Raw genomic sequence first — 16,549 nt, 5'->3', positions numbered from 1 at the left:
ACATTATTTGGTGTTTTTTCTGCTGTTACATAACTGACATGTTTCTTTTATATTTAGTTATTGAATTACATGTCACAGTGAATAAATAAATAACTTGTTTCCATACAATGCTTATTTGGCTCCTAAGTACTTTCTTTTATTACGTCATATTTCTTATCATTTTAGTTCATTAACCCTCCTATTGTCTTCGTTCCCCCCCCCCCCCCCCCCCCCTTACTTTGGTGTTCACGGTCAAATTTGACCGGTCCTGTTTTAACTGCTATTACATTAACACAAAAACCATTAATCATCACCACATTTCATTCAACACCCTTTCAAACTGTAAATATTGTATCAGACTACTGGTATACATGAAAAACTGCAGTAAACATACAAAGAATAGACACTGAACATGTATTGCATGTGCCAGGTGTGACTCACATGGGGGGATTGGGCACATACGGGGGGGGAACACATCTAGAGTGTGTGTGTGTGTGTGTGTGTGTGTGTGTGTGTGTGTGTGTGTGTGTGTGTGTGTGTGTGTGTGTGGTGTGTGTGTGTGTGTGTGGGTGTGTGTGTGTGTGTGGGGTGTTTGTGTGTGGTGTGTGTGTGTGTGTGTGGTGGGGGGGGGGGGTGTTTTATCTGATCCGGATGGTGACTAATTCCTTTTCTTTATGGCGGTCATTTTTGACCGGGATCGTGTTACAAAGTTGACTAAATCATCCAAAATTCAATGACAGTGGTGATCAGCAATTGTATATGTTCAAATGTCTACTGTGAAGGATATCATAAAGCCTTAATGCAGTCGAATGTAAAACAAAAAAGTTATGATTGATGAAAGTAGTAAATCGGTCAGATTTAACCCGAAGACAACAGGAGGGTTAAAGTTTGTCTCATGGTAAAGTAGTTAAGTCTTCATAGTGTAAAAAGAAAGCAGCGGTTTATTCAATATATATGAAAATATGGTGGTTTGCTGCCACCTGGTGGAATAAATTGGTATCTAACAAACCACTAGTTATCCCGCCCTCTTTATGACGTCATGTGTTATTGCGGAAACAAACCGGATCTTTGTCAAGTTAACGACAACCAGCAACGATAGGAAAAAAATGTAAGGCTAATATGTATTTGAAAATGTATAAAACCTATTGAATTTAAAGTATACCTGGTTGTATTTGATTATATTTATGTTACATATTCGCCTCCTTGTACTGCTTGTATTTGTTTCCCATGCCTTGATACAGCTCCTGGCTTTTATCTTTGAAAAAACTCACCGGAAACATCGTGTATTCACGTGTCTAGCTCAGCTCTAGCTTGACACTGTAAACCAGGTCAATTGAGTCGACTCCTTCCATCCTGCTATTTCCTCTTGTCAAAGGACATATCATTTGATAGCTGGAGGATTGAATGGAAGGAACCGAGATAAGGAACCGAACCGATCCGGACCAGTCCATGCCGGGTCAAGATACGAGAGAGAGCAGCACCCAGACTGACTGCAGACTGCAAGGTGAGAGTTTAGCTGCATCGGTTTCTATTCCGTCCTGTCATTAAACAGCTGATCTGTGACAGGCGACTGGCACATATGATACCTAACATAGCAGCTACGTGTTGTATTGGCATGTGTATGCTAGCAGACTATCAATAATCAGAGTAATGATGAAAAAAGTAAATAACCTACTGTTATATCCTTATTCAATTGCATGATACCTCCGTTTAAGTGAAGTCTGGATCAGGGAGTCCAATGCTTGTAAAGTGGAGTGTATTTTAAAAAGACATAATTGATTTTCTATTATGATATCAAGTTCATTATTATTTATATATGATATTGCATATATTATAAGCCCTTCATTTACAGGCATTCTGCTCCAGTGTCCATATAGTGTCTTTATATGCTGTCAGCTACTAATAGCATGTAGTATTAAGTTCCTTCACCATCTTCATGAGGGGTTCATGTACATTTATGATAAGTAGATGCATGTGATAGGACCTGCCTTTGCTGCCTTCACTTCATTTTACTGTAAGGTGTGGAAGCAACCTGAGACATTCAAAACATCAACCCCTGCTCTCCTTCACATTCTACTTACTCACACCACCCAGTGTAATTACACCTTTGCAGGAAGGCACTTGTGCATTTAAGAATAGACAAGATAACCCTTCTGTTGTCTCCCCCTGCATCAGGCCATGGCCCCAGGCTATCAAAGGTAAACCTGTTTACCTTGCTCAGTCTGTGGATGGAGCTGTTTCCACAGGAGCAGCCTGAAGAGGATGAGCCCAGTGAGGTGAGTGTACCAATGAGATAGACCACGCACGATGAAGTAACCAATGTTCAAATCTCCAGATTAGTGAGTTATAGTTAAGTAATCAGACCTGTTGTGATTCAGATCCGTAGGGTGGGTCTGGTGGTGGTGCAGGACAGTAAGGTGGTGGGACTCCACTGCTCAGGACCTGAGCTCCATGCAGGACAGGCAGCCATCATCCAGCATGGCGCCTCCCTGGCTGACTGCCACCTGTATTTCTCCAGGAGACCCTGCGCCACCTGCCTCAAGATGATCGTCAACGGTGAGGAGAGGACACAGACAGAGATTAGTGGTCAGACACACAGAGGTTGGGGAATTAAACCCAAGCCTAGTTGTTAGTCAATCAAGTTGCATTCTGATTTTGGGAAGGGTTTCCCGACATGGGGATTAGTCATAGCTCCATTAAGTTGAGCATGACATTATGATGCCTGAGGGAAGGGAAACAAACCAGCAGTTTTCCAAAGTTGTTCATTTCAGTATATTGTAATCACACTCTCCTCTGCAGCTGGAGTCAGTCAGATCTCCTTCTGGCCCGGAGACCCTGAAGTCAGCATGCTGAGGTCCAGCTCTGCAAACACCTCCAGTTCCCAGAATCCTCCTCGCAGCATCCCTGAGGAGGCGGCGCTGGATGCCGTCGCAGCGGAGAAGCTGAAGTCCAACAGCCGTCCTCACATCTGCGTCCTGCTGCAGCCTCCAGCGCCCGGCCTGGTCCAGTTTGTCTACGAGACGTCCAGAGACTGTGATTTCATGGAGAGGATGAAGGACGATGATCCGGGGCTGAACACAGAGGAACTCTTCAACAGGTAACAAGCTTTCCTTTAAGGTTTATGTTATAAAAAGCACCTGGTTTGCTTATAAAAGGATACATTCTTCCTGTTTTCCAGAGAGCGGACGAGACACCTGAAGGATTTCTCCTCTCAGCTCCTGGTGAGGACGTCCCTGCAGCACCGGGAGATTTTAACCCACATGGGGCTGGAGGACTTCTGCGTGGAGCCTCACTTCTCCAACCTGAGGAACAACATGACGGAGCTGGTGGAGGTGTTAGCTGCAGTGGCTGCCGGGCTGCCACAGCAACACTACGGCTTCTACAGGTCAGAAACATCCACGGTTCTTCACATGTTTGCCATCCACTGCTGCTATTTGTTGTTGATGTTGTTGTTCCTGTTGCAGAGAACAGCATTTAGCCCCTGGGCCATCAGTAGCCTCGCTGCAGACTCCTCACGAGGGACTGTCTCAAGAAGTGGTGCGCCATTGTATCATCCAGGCCAGGCTGCTGGCTTATAGAACAGGTCTGTCTGGTTTTCTGTTTGTTTACAGAAATATTGACACAAATTCGGCACACCAGTACAGTACACTTATCCTATCGAGGCCACCATAAGATTTCTCTAATTTTCCTGAATGACAGGCTTTAAGGTCACAGTTATTTGAAACAGTGTTCCTGTCATTTTGTCACCAGAGGATCCTAAAGTGGGTGTTGGAGCTGTCATCTGGGCCAAAGGAGCATCGGTGAGCTCACATGTCTTCCATTAGATGTGATCTGGCTATTAGTTTATCCCTTATTATTATTATTACATTTGCAACTGCTCCCTTGTCGCAGGCTGGCAGTGATGGGACTGGGTGTCTGTACCTGGTGGGTTGCGGGTACAACGCCTACCCAGCAGGCTCACAGTATGCAGAATACCCCCAGATGGACAACAAACAGGAGGACAGACAGAGACGCAAGTACAGATACATCGTCCACGCCGAGCAGAACGCACTCACCTTCAGGTCAGCAGAGAAGACAAAGATCTGGTCTTAACACGCTGGAGCCTCCTCCCATAATCTGTGTTTGCTGATGCTTTCAGGACCCGACACATCAAACCGGAGGAGCACACCATGCTGTTTGTCACTAAGTGTCCGTGTGATGAGTGTGTGCCTCTGATCCGAGGAGCCGGCATCACACACATCTACACCAGCGACCAGGACAGGGACAAGGACAAGGGAGAGATCTCCTACCTGAAGTTCAGCAGCCTGAAGAACATCAGCAAGTTCATAGTGAGTACTTAGAGGGGCTGAGGTTGATGTCTTGATAAATGGAGGAGAATGTGACTTTCTTCTGTCTTCCCAGTGGCAGAGGAGCCCTTCAGCCTCTTCTCACCACACCAGTAAGTTCCACATGATCTTTACACCTTTAAAGAGCACATGTTCAGGTTCATATTAGTATTTCCTGCCTTTACTGTGACATGTTTACATGCTCTAATGTTCAAAAAGCTCTATTTTTCTCATACTACCTCTTTTCACCAGTTTCCTGAAATGAGAGCCCAGTCTGCTCTGATTGGTTAGCTGGCCAGCTCTGTTGTGATTGGTCAACCGCTTAGAGATGTCCACACACTAACCACACTAAAGGGAAATCCTATTGTAACAGTATTTCTCTTTGTTCCAGACGGTTTTGGGGGGAAGCACGGCAGGCCGGAGGAGCAGGAGAGCCACAGCAACAAGAAGCTGTGCACCCACAGATCCAACATGTCACCCGTCAGCTGAACACCACACGGATACATGGTTAAACCAGAAAGAACGTTGTTTTTTTTAGCCACAGATTTGGTATTTTAAGGCTAGGACTGGGACACATCTGTAGATCAAATCTGTGCTGCACTATATTTGTATTTATTTGCTGTTTTAAGGAGGAACTGGTGTGTGAAAGTAGTCTGTATGTTGTGGAATCAGAATATCAACATCTCTCCCTGCTGCATGTAATCTGTACAAAACAAATGGTTAAAAGTGACTGTAAAACTTTATATTTCAATAAGAGGCTGCTTTTAGGAGGTGTTGTGAGGGTAGGACAGTCTTGTGTCTTTTAAGGATTCAATTGAAGAAGAAACACCTCTAAGGGTAACCGTGAATGGATGGATGGGAGAAGAAGGGAAAACACTAACAAATGATATATTTTAAATAGTTTTATAGTGATGCTGTGATGTCATTTTATTTTTGTATACAAGAGGTGAATAATTGTAATTGTTGCACATAAAGACATCCATACTGTTTGTGTTTGAAGTATGCAATGTTGACTGAAGGGCTGCTGCTGTGACAATATTGCAGCCTAAAATCATATTACTAATCTATTGAAGCAGCTTGAAGAAAGAGAATACACAGCTTTAGACATGTGTGATTGTTTTGTGTTGAGGAATTATGTGAAGTTAATTTCATGTAGGAAATCCGGTTTTGGTCATTTTGTATTTCACTTATTTTTCTCTCTGTCAGCACAATAATACTACAATAATCCAATGTTTCATTAAAATACAGTTATCAATCATTTAAAGCTTGAGATCAAATATAAATACATTTCATTGCACTACACTTAACAAGAAATGAGCACCCGCACACAGAGCATGCATTCCCATTCTTTTATTTGTTGTGAATGTGGTACAATAGCATCAATGTGGAAAATAAGGAGGAGGCCTTGAGAGAGAGGATCATGTGGAGTTGCTAATTGTTCTTTTGTTGGAGAAATAAAAAACGTGGGTGAGTTTGGCTCAAGTTAAACTGGTTGGTCTACTTTTGCATCTTAGTACGATATGTCACAGCTTGAAGCACTAAAAAAAGGGCTGGGATTGTTTTTTATTTTAAACCCAGACGACAAAAAAGGCTGAATTATTTTTTCCTGATTTCCAGATTCAAGACTGTTACTGTCATCCATTCGGACTCAATGACATATTTTAATGATTAAATTAGTGAGTGTCCTGATTGGATGCAGATCAAATATCAATTGGAGAATAAATTCAAACATTTCCTATAATTGAAATGTCAATTTTCATTATTATTCAAATGTAAAAACAACCGCATTTTAAGGCTTTTTTTTTTACTACATGTGGATTTTTCACAGTTACATTTCTCAGTTCCAACTTTGGCCTCACTCTGCGATAACTTTCCCGATGATTTCTTCGCCAACACAGTTTGTAATTTGAACATTAAATCAACGGAAACTGTAAAGCCCCTGGTCTGTACACGATGGCATCAGCTTTAAAAAACGTTTCTATGACAGCGTAACTCAAGTATAGTGAGTTGAGAGGTTCACTGCTTAATCACAACAAATATGTTCTGTCCAGAGCATATTCTCATTAACATAACAATTAAGCTCCCCTAGAAAGATACTGGAAATACAAAAAGAAGAACACACCAAACCAAAAAGGCACCTCGGGATCCTCTCACTGGTTTCTAACACCAACGTCAGATCCAAATCAAAACAACGTTCCCACTCACAATGGCACTCACTTCAGGTGTACAAACCATCAACTGTACATGACAAGAAATGAAACTATATATAAAAAAATTAACCCTCAAACAGTGATCATCTTAAGATTAACATGATGGATCATACAGAAAGTGCGATCAGCCACCAGCGATCAATAGGATGGAAGCTGTACCCATAGCATGTTCCAACAGTCACTAAAACCACTTCTCTCAAAACGTCTATTCTCAGTCTCGATATTGCCAAATATATGTGGTTTTGGAGAGCTTTAAAGAGGCCCTATTATGCTGATTTCTTTGTTGTGATTGGTCATCCGATTACAGATGATTAAAAAGCATCCCTTAGATCATAGTCAAATGTATTTATCTTGTAGTATACTCTTAATCTCAAAGGTCTACTTAATCCTGTCCCATGTTTAATTGGCACTATCAATCAATGTTTATTTATACAGCCCAATTATCACAAATGTTATATTTGTCTCAGTGGACTACACAGTTGTTTGGCTTTACAATAAGAAGGACGTTTAGCAGCTAAATGTTTGGCTAACGAAGCTTTGAGCGATGACTGAGAATATGTTTTTGCACATGCCGACCGAGCTAAAAAAACAAAAATAAGCAGAAATTCTTCATTATTATAGTTATTTTTGATTTGCAGCTACTTCACTTAAACAGTTAGAAATCAATCCACGTGTAGAGACTGCATCTGGTGACTGTTCGCATTACAAAAAGGATTTTTTAAGCGCTGGTTCTCCCAGCAGAGCGAATGCCTTCAACACCATGAGTTGTGGCACGACATGCTACAGATGGAAAACAAACAAAGATCTCATGAGAAACATTTACAAAAAGAAAGATCAGTGATTGAGAACTAGTGTTTCAAATGAACCAACAAAGAGAAGATTTTCTTTGAAATAGAGTAACCGTTATTGTTAATGTGTGTGTGTTTTTTTTTTTAATCCTATCGGTAAAAAGTTGGGGTTGAGGGGCTTCTCTAGGAGGCCGGCTTCTTCAGATCCCGGATCTGTTTGATTAGGTAGGTCTTCTCATCGTTGAACTGCTCGTCGTCCGTGCGATCCTTCTGGAAGTTGCTCAGGAAGTCGATTAGTTTGGTCTGGTTCTTGAGCAGGATGTCGATGATGGGCTGCGTCTTGTTGGGGTTCGCTACGAAAACCTGAAGAAGACAGGAAGAAAACATTTCAAGAGGCAAACTGTGTCTGGGTTTTAGTACGGAAAACAGTAACTGTACAGCTACATACTTATGACAAATCATACCTGACATGAATACATCTTTGTTATTGGATATGTAATTATAGAAGCGTGGTGTTGTACCTTGAAGACGTGGAAGGCTTCAAACTGGATGTTGGGGCTCTTGTCTCGCAGCAGGTTCATCATCAGCTTCAGGTTCTCCGGCTTGCTGATGTAGCGCGTCATCACCGTGAAGTTGTGTCTGTCCAGCAGCAGCTCGCCCAGCAGCTGAGAGAAGATCATAACGATGGGTAAGGGAGATAGTGTGAGGGTGTAATGGCTCCGTTATAGATATCGTATACATCGCCCTACAATTTAAAATAGTGTCAAACCTTTAGAGACTGCCGCTTGGTGACGTAGTTCTCAGAGTGCAGCAGCTTCTCGTAGTCTTTAAACACCTGCAATTACATTCAAAACATGTATTATAATACTTTATTAACACACTGGTGGATTTAATTATTAATAGGTTGGATTTGAGACTTAAGGCTTGTAGCTGGGGGTGCCACATCAATCGAATCAAAGTTCTGCCATTTGGCTCCTGGATTACATGGACTCTATTGAGCTCAAAGCATCCTCTCCCAACAGGCTTCACTGCGACATCTGTCAACATGCAATGTCCAGTGAAAAGGCAGTTTTGTGGGGGGCTCCATCAGCCTGAGACCCTAGGCTCTATGCTGGCAGAGGGGCCCTTCATTCAGCACTCAGGGCCCCTCTGCCAGCATAGAGCCGAGCTTTGTATCAAGCTGTGACACTGCGAGGGCTTTCAACTGATCCCTCTTTCCTTGTGTCTGTGTCTGTGTGTGTGTCTGTGTGTGTGTGTCTGTGTGTGTGTGTGTGTGTGTGTGTGTGTGTGTGTGTGTGTGTGTGTTTTCATGTAGAGCAGTGTTTATGTGTGTCTCTGTGGCTGATGTTTCGTGGGAGTCTTGCATGAATGTGGTCAGGAATGATGCAAGTAAAAAAAAAAAAAAGTTCCACCTGGTAACGCTGGTCGACTTGCATTAACATGTGCTGTGGCTTTTACATGTGTTTACCAGACTAATTACTCACAGCTTCGTAGTTCTGCTCCAGGTATTCGGCCACAAGCACTTTGTGTCTTGTCAGGAGATCCTGTGAAGAAAGATGGGAAACGTTCACATGTGGCCCTAATCCTCTTCAGTGCAACACAAATATAAAATAATAAGATCTTCTGATACACAGTGTTAGTCTTGAGCGCAGTCTCGTACCTTGAAGGTGGCGAAGGCGTCGGAGGCGATGTCGAAGGTGGACATCTCCACGTAAAGGAAGAATTTGTAGAAATCACTGGAGTGCAGGATGATCTTGGCGAGCGGCTCGTGGCGAATGCACTCCCTCAGCATGATCCCGCAATTCAACGCTGACTGGGGCGTCTCGTAACTTTTACAAATTCAGAGAGGCTGTTTAAGTCTCCTCTTACAGGACCGTTATGTAGGTAAAGCCTGTATCTATGTGTGTGTGTGTGTGTGTGTGTGTGTGTGTGTGTGTGTGTGTGTGTGTGTGTGTGTGTGTGTGTCTCACCCATTCAGCAGGATGAAGAGCACCTCTGGGTGGGAACAGAAATATTCCACGGTGGGACTCCTCGTCCCGATCTGCCTCCTCAGGATGTTGTTGAAGATCTGACACACATCCTTCTTGCCCTAGAATCACACACACACACACACACAATTAGACAAACATAAGACATTCTCACGAAATCCTGGTTTCAAATGATTCAAAGAGGATAATGGAGGGCAGACTCTCACCTCGAAGTCGATGACCTGCAGGTTCTTCACCAGCGACAGCAGCAGCCCGCTGTTGTACAGCTCCTGGGCCAGCTGGGCCACCGTCTCCGTGTGAGGCTCCTTATCGTTGCTGCCGTACAGGATCTCCTTCATGGACACCAGACACTTCGACACCTCCTCAGACGCCTGGAGAGCAAGGGAGGGAAGAGAGAGGGAAGAGAGAGGGAAGAGAGAGGGAAGAGAGAGGGAAGAGAGAGGAGGAGGGGAAGAGAGAGGGAAGAGAGAGGGAAGAGAGAGGAGGAGGGGAAGAGAGAGGGAAGAGAGAAGAGAAGAAACTGAGTTGAGCTTGATCTTGGCTTGTGTGTTAAGAGTGTGTGTGTGTGTGTGTGTGTGTGTGTGTGTGTGTGTGTGTGTGTGTGTGTGTGTATGTGTGTGTGTGTGTGTGTGTGTGTGTGTGTGTGTGTGTGTCTAAACTTTCTCGACAGTGAAGTGTCAGGACCAATTTCACAAAGGACTGTCACCATCGGGCCCATGGACATTTACAAGTTCACACAGACACAAACACACAGATACACACACACACACACACACACAGACACAAACACACAGATACACACACACACACACACACACACACACACACACACACACACACACACACACACACACACACACACACACACACACACACACACACACACACACACACACACACACACACACACACACACACACACACACACACACACACACACACACACACACACACACACACACACACACACACACACACACACACACACACACACACACACACACACACACACACTTTGCTACCTTGTCTGTCTTCTTATCCTGTTTGACCAGGATGGCCATGTTTTCCTTCAGGGTCTTGACGATTTCCGCCGGACTCTTCTGGGATCTACCAAACAGCGGCATGATGGACACACACTCGCCTTGGGACCTACGAGAGAAAACACACACACACACACACATGAATGAGCAAGTCAATGGAAAGCTGGATAAAACCACAAAAGTGAAATGGAGTCAGTTCATGACGGACTTTCTTCCTTGGCCATGCGGGAGCTTCATAACATTTCTGTGACATTTAAGAGCGTGCCAGTTTTCCTACAAAACATTACATAATATTGACTGAGAATCCAACAAATACTGAGCTTTAGACATAAATATTAACACGGAAGTATGTCATTTTCTGACACTAGGGGGCTCTCAAGCAAAGCGATAAGAAAAGACGGAGATTGGTGGAGTGGGCTAATTGGAGTTCAATGTGTAATGATTTAAGATAAAGATTTTACACTGAATAAATACGCTATGTGTGTGCTAGGTTTGACAAATGAAGCCTCTTTGAAACCAGACTCACTCTTGAGATATAAGTCAATATCTTCAGTTGTTACATAACACCTAGAACACAATGAGAGATGTGTTTGGAAGGGACTGTTTTGGAAACCTCAGGATCCCCCCAAACAAAATGTTGTTTCTGGTTTTTAATACATTTACAATAAATTATAAAAGCATGCTGTCAGTATTAGTTATTGAGAGCTAATTAAACTTCACACTTTTATCCATTTAAATTGAAATCTACAGCACAGTAACGTGTGCAAATAGACTGTCTGTGAATGTACAATCCAGCCATGCAGGACATGAATGAAGGGAAATGTAATTCCAACACACACAGGGTCACGCCAGGACTAAGTGTGTGTGTGTGTGTGTGTGTGTGTGTGTGTGTGTGTGTGTGTGTGTGTGTGTGTGTGTGTGTGTGTGTGTGTGTGTGTGTGTGTGTGTGTGTGTGTGTGTGTGTGAAGGTAGCAGAAGAGAAAGCTTCACAATCAGGTTGGGTCAGGAGCAGGCGGAGAACTTGTGACTGCTAATCCTCATCTGGGAATGTAAAAGTGCGTAACCTTCCTCTAAACTCCCACCTCCATTCCTCTACTGCCGTTCCTCCTGACCTGCTTCCTGAAAACCTGACCAATGGGGGTATAAACCAGGTATCTGCAAGACAGGTTTACCTGCTAATAAAAGGTACTTAAACATTAGCATAATAGGGCCTCTTTAATTAATCCTACTAATTTCCCCTGACAATACAAAGTGGTAAACTCAAAGCTGCACGACCTACATATTCCATCAATTGTCACAATCACATTATATGACAGAAAACCCAACAAGCAGCTCGATGAATAGCCTGAGGTTTCACAAGGGAAAGGAGGAGGATGGTTTTTCAGTGCTTGCAAAAAAACAGCCAAAATTAGAATCACAAGGTTTTCACCTGACATAAGCAGAAACTCAGCTGAGGTTATTTAGTGATTTGTAGCCTCCGACCTCTCAGTTTGTGCAGAAATAGTGATTTTAAGAGTTTTAATAAAAGAAGCACGAGATACTTTGTTCCTAATGGGATGTTTTTTTAAGCTTTTATCCCAAAACACAGACAATGGCATCGTCCCGTGGAACATAACGTCAGGGAAACAGAGAAACACTTTGTCCACAAGCTGCTGAGTGCACAAAACATTTCATAAGGTCAACAGAAAAGACCTAAAATACCCTTTAGTCCAGGGGTGTCAAACTCAAGGCCCGGGGGCCAAATCCGGCCCGCAACTTCATTTTATGTGGCCCCGCAAGAGCTTGCAAAGAATATAATACGTTTATTATACGGTTACATGCCACTTTACAGAAGCAGGTTGCCCATAAACTACATGTCCCACAATGCATCTCATTTTGTGACATGCACTGAAGAGACTTGCAATTATTTTCCCTGGACTTCTGCTTTCAGACGTAGTTAATTATGAAGTTATTACCCTATCCGATAATAATCCAATGCAGAGGCAATAATGTAATAGAATACATTATTTTATGTATATTATATATTTATATATGTATAGTTATATAGTTACAACCGGCCCTTTGAGTGCAACCATAATGCTGATGTGGCCCGTGATGAAATTGAGTTTGACACCCCTGCTTTAGTCCCTTCCTCATTGTGTTACGTCACGCCTATAACTCAGACCCAGTCAATATTTGTCCAAGGATAAGCAGGCAATGAGGAAGTACTTATCAAAAGAGGGGGACTTTATAACCTTATCATATTGTAAACTACAGTATCAGAAGTTAAAACTCCCCCTCGGTGTTGCTGCAGCCGAAGTTAAACATTCTGATGATTAAAACGGTACTAAAATGGTCCGTTTAATCGTTTGATAACACGTCTTTAAGTCCTGGAGAGCTTAAGGATCTATATTGCTGCGAAGCCTTCATTTCCACTGCTTAAGACTGACTAAATGTTACGTAATGGAATTAATCTGGTGCCCACTGAACCCTCTGAACACTCAGCGAGCAGAGAAAAGGCTGCACACTGCCCCAAATATATTACATGTTCAGATGTAATTATAAGAGACGTAAATAAGGATATACAAATAAAGCAGTATGGCCAAAATTATAATCTGTTCAAATGAATAAATCCACTCTTAGACACCTTAGGTTTCTGATTTCAAATTGCTGTCACAATGAGAGGTTCCTGTAAACAGTATTTATGATAATAATCTTCTGTATGATTTCCTTAAAGACAAATCTGGGGCTACAACTATTAAGTATTTTAGTTTTTGGATGAACTGTTTTGTGTTTAAAATGTCATAAAATGGTGAAAACGTGACTATAAACAACTTCAACATGCTCTGTCTAATACCTAAGGATTTAAAGTTTAAAGTCACATACAACAAAGAAAGACAGCAATTCCCCAAAACTCAGAGACATTTCTAGCTAGACAAATACTATTTAAGTTGTTTTTTCTGTTAAAAATCCACCACTAAAATAATAAAATAACAAGTTGTCCTGTCTTGTGACACATGGATACCAATCTTCTTATCAAGCGTCACACAGCAGGGTGCTTTGTGGCGCTTCAGATGACGGTAACACACAGGAACATGTAGTAACACTGGCAGTGGGCGGCTCTGATGACTAACGCCAAGTCATCCCAGTGAAGCAAGATGGTTATCCGTCACACCTATGTGTCTGCCAATGTGTCAGAAGCAGTGAATACAAGCTGGTCATGTCTCGGCACATGCTAAAAAACAGGTTTCACATTTATCTTTCTTGCATACGTTAAAATATCCTGGTTCAACATGGTTTATTTTGCTTAACCTACAGATTTAAGGCATGCTTGCAAACCTGTAGGCTTTCAACAATGTGATGAATGCACCTTTCAAACAAGAACATAGGTGGCGGCTTTTAAACTGACAGTATTTCCTTTTCATGATACAACTGGAAGAGAAAGGAGGATGTTTAACCCTCAAATACTCAGCCAGATTAAAGACCTTTTTAGTCCAATGAAGGCTTTTGAGCAGTTCTTGAATCAAACACCTTCAATTTGACTTTTAAAGAGCCTTGAACGAAGGTAATCAAATTCATTAAGTCTTAGAAAAACCCTGTTTTGTATCTTGTCAGAGAGGGAGCAATGAGGGTCTGAGTGTTTGATCTCCATCACAATCTATCTATCTCAAGCTACAAAGAAATGTTCTCTGTAGACGTCACAAGGAGATTGTTCTCTCCGAGGCAACCGGAGAGGAACGCTGTCTGAAAAGGACAAACATCAGCTCATCCATTCCTGAGATTGATAATGATGTGAGAAAAAAATCCTCCTTTTAAACTTCCAAAGGAGAACAAAGGGGTTTTGTGACCGCCTCAAATGTAAAAGATGCTTTTGAGAAGCTTGTATGCCTCCAAAAGGCAAGTTACAGGTATAGAGAAAACCCACTTGTCATATATTATCAGATTATTACCTCTGAAATGCAATTGGTGATGCAATAAACGATGGCGGGGCGTGACAGTAGTACATGTCTTTCAACAGTAGGCTCACACACACACACTGACAGACCTGGCTTATACTGAATAAACTCACTATGTCAATATACTGTACAGTTTCTTCATTAGATTAGGTTGCTGCAGTTTTGTGTATATAAGAATTTAAAGAGAAAAGAACAAATCAACAATCTAATCCTAGCATAGGCATTAGGAATATTAGTACATATAATTGGAGTCACATAAAAATGAAGTCAGAAAGAGCTGTAAAATATGACTATGCACACTGCTGTACAATCACAACTGGATGCTTTTATTATTAGTTATTCATATTGATCAATCTGTCAAATATTTCTTCAATTAATCAATTTAATAGTTGTAAAAATGTAGGTCAATCATGAGATAGAAATGCATTAATTAATGTACTAATAATATCAGGACTAGATCATTGTAACACACGTTTTATTGTGAAAATGGGACCGGAAGCTGCGTTGTTTTCATTCTTGCCAGCATGACTCTGGTCGTCTAAAGTAACATAGCAAGGAGGTAAAAAAAGCGAACACAAAAAACACACACTGTATATGTGCTGCTGGAGAATTAAAGACCCCGTGAACGACAGTGTGTAAAGCAATACACGCTATAGGCAGTAAATGACACATTAGGCCGCATAAACAGTCCCACACAACGTGATTTAACAAGGCTACACCCCTCTCTCTTCGACATTATTATGGGCTAGAAATGATACCTACAGTGGGAAGATGTTGGGTCTTTAAATGTCTTCTTCTGTCCCCGCTTCACAGGCCCTTGTAGTCACGCCAGGGCTTGTCAAATGCCAAGAAAGTCCGCTAAAAAATGTGTGCGATACAATTTAAAATGTGCGGAATCTGTTAAGAAGCCAGTGCTGAATTCCATCTGGTCGCTTTCCAGTAGTCTGTCAAGCTAGCGGGAATACAATTACTCACTTCCGGTATGCACTTTCACAATAAAAACTACGTGAACCGTCGTTTTATTAAAAAAATGGAACCATCAAGGAAATTGAAAGTATAAATATGAAACACAGATTTACTAATAATCCAAATACTTCCTAAACGAACGAATTAAATTAATAATTTCACTATTACCGTGTTATTATTCTGTCGCACAGATACGTTTGTTTTATTGTGGAAATCGCGTCACTTCCGGTATTAGTGCGTCTCCCGCATGCCAACTTTACGCATCTGTATCTTTCCAGCCACGGCTTGGTCTCGTTCACATTCTCTCACATCAAGATCCTCGACCCAATTTACTGCAAATAATGGTATCATATATTACATTTAAACCCCCCAAAATTCCACTTGATTGATTTTCTATGAACTCTTTATATCTTGTCAGACATAATGTACTTGTTATGCTCTAGTGCAGGGGTGGGCATTTTACGGCCCGCGGGCCACATCCGGCCCGTTGGCCGGCCTTGGCCGGCCCGTGTGAGGTTGATCATAAATTACAACAAAATGAAAAAAAACAGCAACCTTTTCAAAATAAAAGCAACACAGCTGTATTGCTTGCATGGCGTAAATACCTTTCTAACTGTGTTGCTTTTATTTTGAAAAGGAAGCTGCTGTTTTTTTTATTTATTTACGTAAACGCTTATGCCGTAACAGCTACGAGTGATGCTGGCCGGCTAGTCCTCGAAATGTCCGCTAAGGGAAAAAAAAGAAAGATCGATACTGAATGCCGCATTTTCAACAAGACATGGACCGCTAAGCAGTGGCGAGCCGTCAGGGCCCTCTAGGCCCTCTGTGAGGGCCTAAGATATTCCAAAAAATAATATTTAAAAACATTAAAAAAATATATATTTTTTTAAAATATATATTTTTTTAATATTATTTTTGTTATATTTTTCATTAGTTTTACCGAAAAAAAAACTTGATTTAATAAAATAACATTTCCAAAGAAATAAATCCTTCGAATCTGCCTGTTCAGTCTCTGTTTGAATGTCAGTTACTATAGCGGGCCTCTCTGCGATTCACAGAGGGCCCGCTATAGTAACTGAACGAGAGAGTAATGTCAAATGACAGTACAATTGACCAATCATATCTTCCCTCTAAATGGGTGGGTTTTATTATCGCGGACTTTATGACGAGTTCCGCCCGCTGTGAAACTGTTCTTGTTTCCATAGCAACAACAACTTCCTGTCAACAGCGTGAACTCGCCTTCAAAATAAAAGCATGCCAAATTACACTTAAGACATACAACTGCAATGAAAGTAACAAACACAATGCAATATCATTT

At 41.8% G+C, this 16,549-nt stretch overlaps 2 protein-coding genes across 2 annotated transcripts; one reads left to right on the top strand and one right to left on the bottom strand.

Annotated features, from left to right (window-relative positions):
- The first annotated feature begins 1,284 nt into the window (after positions 1–1,284).
- Positions 1,285–5,795, top strand: cdadc1 (cytidine and dCMP deaminase domain containing 1). Its single transcript, XM_034151534.1, has 11 exons — positions 1,285–1,483; positions 2,155–2,255; positions 2,358–2,535; positions 2,779–3,076; positions 3,158–3,364; positions 3,444–3,562; positions 3,730–3,779; positions 3,871–4,040; positions 4,118–4,307; positions 4,381–4,417; positions 4,696–5,795. The coding sequence occupies exons 1-11, from the start codon at positions 1,384–1,386 to the stop codon at positions 4,791–4,793; spliced, it is 1,548 nt and encodes a 515-aa protein (XP_034007425.1). The 5' UTR covers positions 1,285–1,383; the 3' UTR covers positions 4,794–5,795.
- A 321-nt stretch (positions 5,796–6,116) lies between these two features.
- On the bottom strand, positions 6,117–15,221 carry cab39l (calcium binding protein 39-like). The gene is made up of 9 exons (XM_034151535.1): positions 15,028–15,221; positions 10,313–10,439; positions 9,497–9,661; positions 9,273–9,391; positions 8,963–9,131; positions 8,787–8,846; positions 8,072–8,137; positions 7,824–7,967; positions 6,117–7,665 (listed from the first exon to the last, which is right to left on the bottom strand). Exons 2-9 carry the CDS (start codon positions 10,412–10,414, stop codon positions 7,486–7,488), a joined length of 1,005 nt encoding a protein of 334 aa, XP_034007426.1. The 5' UTR covers positions 10,415–10,439; positions 15,028–15,221; the 3' UTR covers positions 6,117–7,485.
- Positions 15,222–16,549: the final 1,328 nt, after the last annotated feature.

The sequence above is a fragment of the Trematomus bernacchii genome, unplaced genomic scaffold (assembly GCF_902827165.1).
Source record: "Trematomus bernacchii unplaced genomic scaffold, fTreBer1.1, whole genome shotgun sequence".
Lineage (NCBI taxonomy): Eukaryota > Metazoa > Chordata > Actinopteri > Perciformes > Nototheniidae > Trematomus > Trematomus bernacchii.
This window is presented reverse-complemented; position numbering and strand designations above follow the sequence as displayed.

Excerpts from the sequence above, each read along its gene's own strand:
- cab39l (XM_034151535.1), bottom strand. The coding sequence starts at position 10,414 with ATGCCGCTGTTTGGTAGATCCCAGAAGAGTCCGGCGGAAATCGTCAAG. Across the intron at positions 9,392-9,496 it reads TGCAGGTCATCGACTTCGAG|GGCAAGAAGGATGTGTGTCA; the intron begins GTGAGAGTCTGC and ends GTGTGATTCTAG. Across the intron at positions 7,666-7,823 it reads AAGCCTTCCACGTCTTCAAG|GTTTTCGTAGCGAACCCCAA; the intron begins GTACAACACCAC and ends TGTCTTCTTCAG.
- cdadc1 (XM_034151534.1), top strand. The coding sequence starts at position 1,384 with ATGGAAGGAACCGAGATAAGGAACCGAACCGATCCGGACCAGTCCATG. Across the intron at positions 3,780-3,870 it reads TCTGGGCCAAAGGAGCATCG|GCTGGCAGTGATGGGACTGG; the intron begins GTGAGCTCACAT and ends CCCTTGTCGCAG. Across the intron at positions 4,308-4,380 it reads AGAACATCAGCAAGTTCATA|TGGCAGAGGAGCCCTTCAGC; the intron begins GTGAGTACTTAG and ends CTGTCTTCCCAG.